The sequence below is a fragment of the Halyomorpha halys genome, unplaced genomic scaffold, assembly GCF_000696795.3.
Source record: "Halyomorpha halys isolate HHAL.00 unplaced genomic scaffold, Hhal_1.1 Scaffold810.1, whole genome shotgun sequence".
NCBI classification, from domain to species: domain Eukaryota; kingdom Metazoa; phylum Arthropoda; class Insecta; order Hemiptera; family Pentatomidae; genus Halyomorpha; species Halyomorpha halys.
Window position 1 is genome coordinate 377643 of NW_027110315.1, and position 4369 is coordinate 382011.

General features: G+C 25.9%; 1 protein-coding gene across 1 annotated transcript in view; it reads right to left on the reverse strand.

Annotated features, from left to right (window-relative positions):
- Positions 1–591: 591 nt before the first annotated feature.
- Positions 592–4369, reverse strand: part of LOC106686345 (uncharacterized) — a 20510-nt gene continuing 16732 nt past the window's right edge. Inside the window, exons 9-12 of the mRNA XM_067048462.1 lie at positions 2910–3046; positions 1561–1728; positions 1258–1400; positions 592–901 (exon numbers count right to left, since the gene is read on the reverse strand). Of these exons, the coding sequence (XP_066904563.1) occupies positions 734–901; positions 1258–1400; positions 1561–1728; positions 2910–3046 (616 nt within the window). The 3' untranslated portion in view covers positions 592–733. The remainder of the gene's footprint in view (positions 902–1257; positions 1401–1560; positions 1729–2909; positions 3047–4369) is intronic.

The following is a 4369-nucleotide window of genomic DNA, read 5'->3' on the forward strand; positions in this document are numbered from 1 at the left end:
ATTATATACATTCACCCATGAGACCAAAAAATAAAAATATATATAGTGAAAACCTTATAAACACTTTCAATTTATTTAATTTTGCTAAAGTATTTGACAGTAATATGTTAAAAAAATTATTTATTTTACTGGCAGACTGACTCCATATTCTGTTTTTTGATATTCAAAGCAATCTTCTTTTTATTTGTTTATTCAGAAAGTTAAAATCTCTACAAATTAACAGTAGCTTTCTACAACCAAATGTTTTCAGACTAGTTATTTTTTCATAAAAAGTAATACTGAATTGGTTCAACTCATATAGTCAAAACAAATACTAGTGTGATATTTTGATGTACTGAAAGGTTTTATGATACAATTTCATAAAACAAAAATTAATTTTTGATAACATCAGCTGACTGATACAAAAACAAGAACTGAAAGTTATGTCAGGTGCTACTTTGTATTGGAAAATATAACTTCCTTGCAAATTCAATCATTGTTTCAATTTTTAATGTAATATAGTATTCTCGATACCTTATAAGAAATTTTCTAAAATTTAAAAATATTTAGTGTAGAAAAGGGATAAAAGGGTTTATTATAATAAATAAAAAATAAAAGTTGTAATTATATTAAAGGGTTTATAAATTAATATACTTAAGCTATGTTCACTCAATTAAATATCAATATGTTTTGAAATAATTAATTATTTTTAACATTTATTTTACAGTCTGCATATATATTTGATCAATTTTGTTCAATAAGGAGTATCTGGCCTCTTTTTGACCCATTCTTTGATTCCAGGAAGAGAGTGGACCTTATCAGTCAGTTCTTTCCATAAAGGATATTTTTTTGTTAAATCAACTCCAAGAAAACCAGGTACAGATGAACTGTGGCCTATGACGTATAGCTCAGCCCATGACAGCTGAAAACAAATTCATAATTAATGCATCAATAAATTATTCCGAAATTTATGGGTTCCATTTTAAGATATTTCGAGGGTGGCCAACTTTTTCTTTTAGTAGAAACCTAATATGGGCTTGATGATATGATAATATTATTATAGTTCAGCCAATGACAGCTGAAAAATAAATTCACAGAATATATATATAGGTATGTATTAGTAATACATATGTATAAGGTATGTATTCCTTTCAGGTTGGCCTGCATAATATCTTTATCTTATTTAATTTGATAACACTATGGAGGCTCGATGATGTGATTAGTTTGCTGAATATTTTATTGATATTAACTGATAATTATTATTTTAAAAATATTTACCTTTCCATTTGCCAAATAGCCTCCATTCTTTTTCAAAACAGTTTCAAATTTTGACATATAAAATGGAATCGTCTCATTAATTAGGGTTTCCTTCAATTTTTCCTTATCACTTGCATTTTGAGTATGAACGTATCTTGAAATCTCTGGAATGGGAGACAATTTTTTAGTTAAAAATAATTAAATATTTTAAAGGAAATACTTCTAAAACATTTCAAGTGGGAGCATCAGAAATCATTGTATCTTTGTTTCTTTTTTTAGGGAAGACAAAATATGGAAAAATATGCTATATAGATTAGTAATAACCTGAAATTAAGTCTCCATACACTCCAACAATCATATCGATTTCCAAATTTTCTTCAGCATTATTTCCAGCTAAACCAGCCTGAGGTGCCAAGTATTTTAAAATGGCTGTTGATTGATAGAGAACTTTATCACCGATTTCTAAGAATGGAAGCTTGCCAAATGGTGTTTCTGCAATAAAATAAAAAAATTATCTCATATAGTAACAATAATGAGGTCTAAGAAAGCACACTTGCATACCTTTTTATAATTAACAATTTATTTATCAATAATATCATATAATATAATATCAATTTGTTTATTTATTTTTCTCTGGAAATTATACATTATTTAGGTATATAAATGTATACTTATAGGTATCTGTATGCATCTAATTCCTTAGATAAGAATGGTAGGAGGTATTTTTATGAGTGTTTTGTGAAGGTGTTTTAATAAATAAATAAGGTCAGTTATTTTAAGAACTATTTACTAATTAATTATTATATTTTTTTATTAACAAATAAATTAGTTTTATTATAATTATATTATTTCAAAATTTTTTGAGACAAGGTAATTATTTATTAAATAAATCAAAAATTAGTGTCCAATTCTGTCTCAACACTTTATTTCTCACTAGTCCAACGTTTCGGCCATTCCAGCCATCTTAAAGGACATCTTCAATACATAACTCCTCCTCACATTAATTTACAATTTCTATTGCAGGCCATTCTGTCTAGGTCATTTTCTTTATTTTAAGTTCAAAACCAAAATTCAAAAGATAAATGGTTTGTTATATGGTGGTGTATTTTATATTGTTGATAATCTTATAGAGAAAAATAAATGTTAATGTTTTTAAATTTTAAATAAATAGGATTTGAACTTAGAATAAAGAAAATGACCTGGGCAGAATAGTCTGCAATAGAAATTGTAAATTAATGTGAGGAGGAGTTTTGTATTGAAGATGTCCTTGAAGATGGCTGGAATGGCCGAAACGTTGGACTAGTGAGAAATAAAGTGTTGAAACAGAATTGGATACTAATTTTTGATTTATTTAATAATTAGTTTTAATATTTATTTGTTAATAATGTATCTTAAATGTATTCATTACTTCTAATTTTGAAAATGTGTGTTTTAATTTAAAACTCACACTGTCAATATTTGGTTAAAACTTTTAACCAAATATTGAAAGTGATGCACAAATTTATGAATTCCTTGTACAGTTATCAATAAATAGGTAAATTAAAAATGTTCTATTGATTATTTATAAAATATTCTTAATGAAGTGATTAGTTAATTATTTTCATTCCTTTTATACTCTATGCAGCTTAAATGTTTTGTATTGAAACACTCAAGTAAGAATTTTTACTACTTACTCCCCTTGTACTGTAACCAATCTTCATAAGCAATGCGGATGTCAGTAAATTCTTTTCCCATATAAGATAATATCAATCTTATGGGTTCTCCTATTGCTCTGACATTGAAATAGGTTAATTTATATTCTGGCATTTTTCTGAAATATAAAAACAAATTAATTTCCAAAATTATAAAAAAAATTTTAAAAAATTAGAAATATTTAATCTTTATCAATGGAGACCAAATTTTTATTAGGTATAAACCTCAAAAATGTGCAACTTTGAAAATATATGACAAATTTGTTAAAATATTTTATGAAGTAATCCTAATATGGTAATTTTTAAGGTAGCATAAAGATTTTGAATACCTAACAGCTAAATATTTAGTTTAAAAAATAATTCTATTCCATTATAGTATAGCACTTGCCTTCTTGGATGCATTAATAAAATATGCATTTCTGTTAAATAATAATAAAAAATAAATTAAATAAAAAAGTGGAAAATATAAAAAATATAGGAATAAGAATAGACTTAGGTTCATATAAACAATCTGTAGCATAATTGATAGTGAATAGTTAAATGTTAATTTAATGCATCAGTTTTTTAGTCAAGGAGTATACTGCCAATAAATGTTAAATTGAAAAATTAGTACATTTTGTTTCAAAGTTGATAATAGTTGTAACAAAAAATGCAACTAAAAACAATGTTTCATAATTTTGGTTTTGTGTAGTGTAATCGAACATAACTTGAAATAAAAAACCAATTTTTCAAATACTCATTTTTTAAAAATAAAAATAATATTAAAAAATAAATAGTTTCTATTGATATTTTCATAGAAATTGTAAAAAAAGGTGTAAAATCAGGTTTACACTAACAGGTTAACAACTAGGTTGTTGAAACACTCGCAGACCATTTGGTATGAGTTGCTTATTTGGTCCCTAGGGACCTTAAAACGTGTACTTCAAATGGAAACTAGGATTCAAAATTTTTTACTATCTTAATACTTCACCTTAATATACATTTTATTTAGAGGTAAGTAAAAGTAAAATGTAATTTTTTATATTCAACCTCTATGAGTTTAAAATTAAGTTTTTTGCAAATAATCTATAACATTACATTAATTTAGTAGTTTACTGATGGCTACTTACTGTTTGGAATATTAATGCTGCTTTAACCTTCACTAGCCGAAGATTTTAACTGTAGCAACTTTGAATGTGTCAGGCAAAATGCTAAATGATGCTCATTGATGGAAGAATATATATATACTTCACTCTTCCTCTCCAAATATAAGTGAATGAGTTCAATAATTGCTTATTTACTAATATTGCTCAATACTCCCCACCTTCCAGCTTCATGCTATCTCAGTGCTGAAGTTGCTGTGTTATTCTAGATCTCATAACGAGAACTTGATTTGCCAGTTCGTTTATAAGATTGTCATTGATGTTGCTAAGTTATTTTTTCTTCACATTTTCCTGCTATTT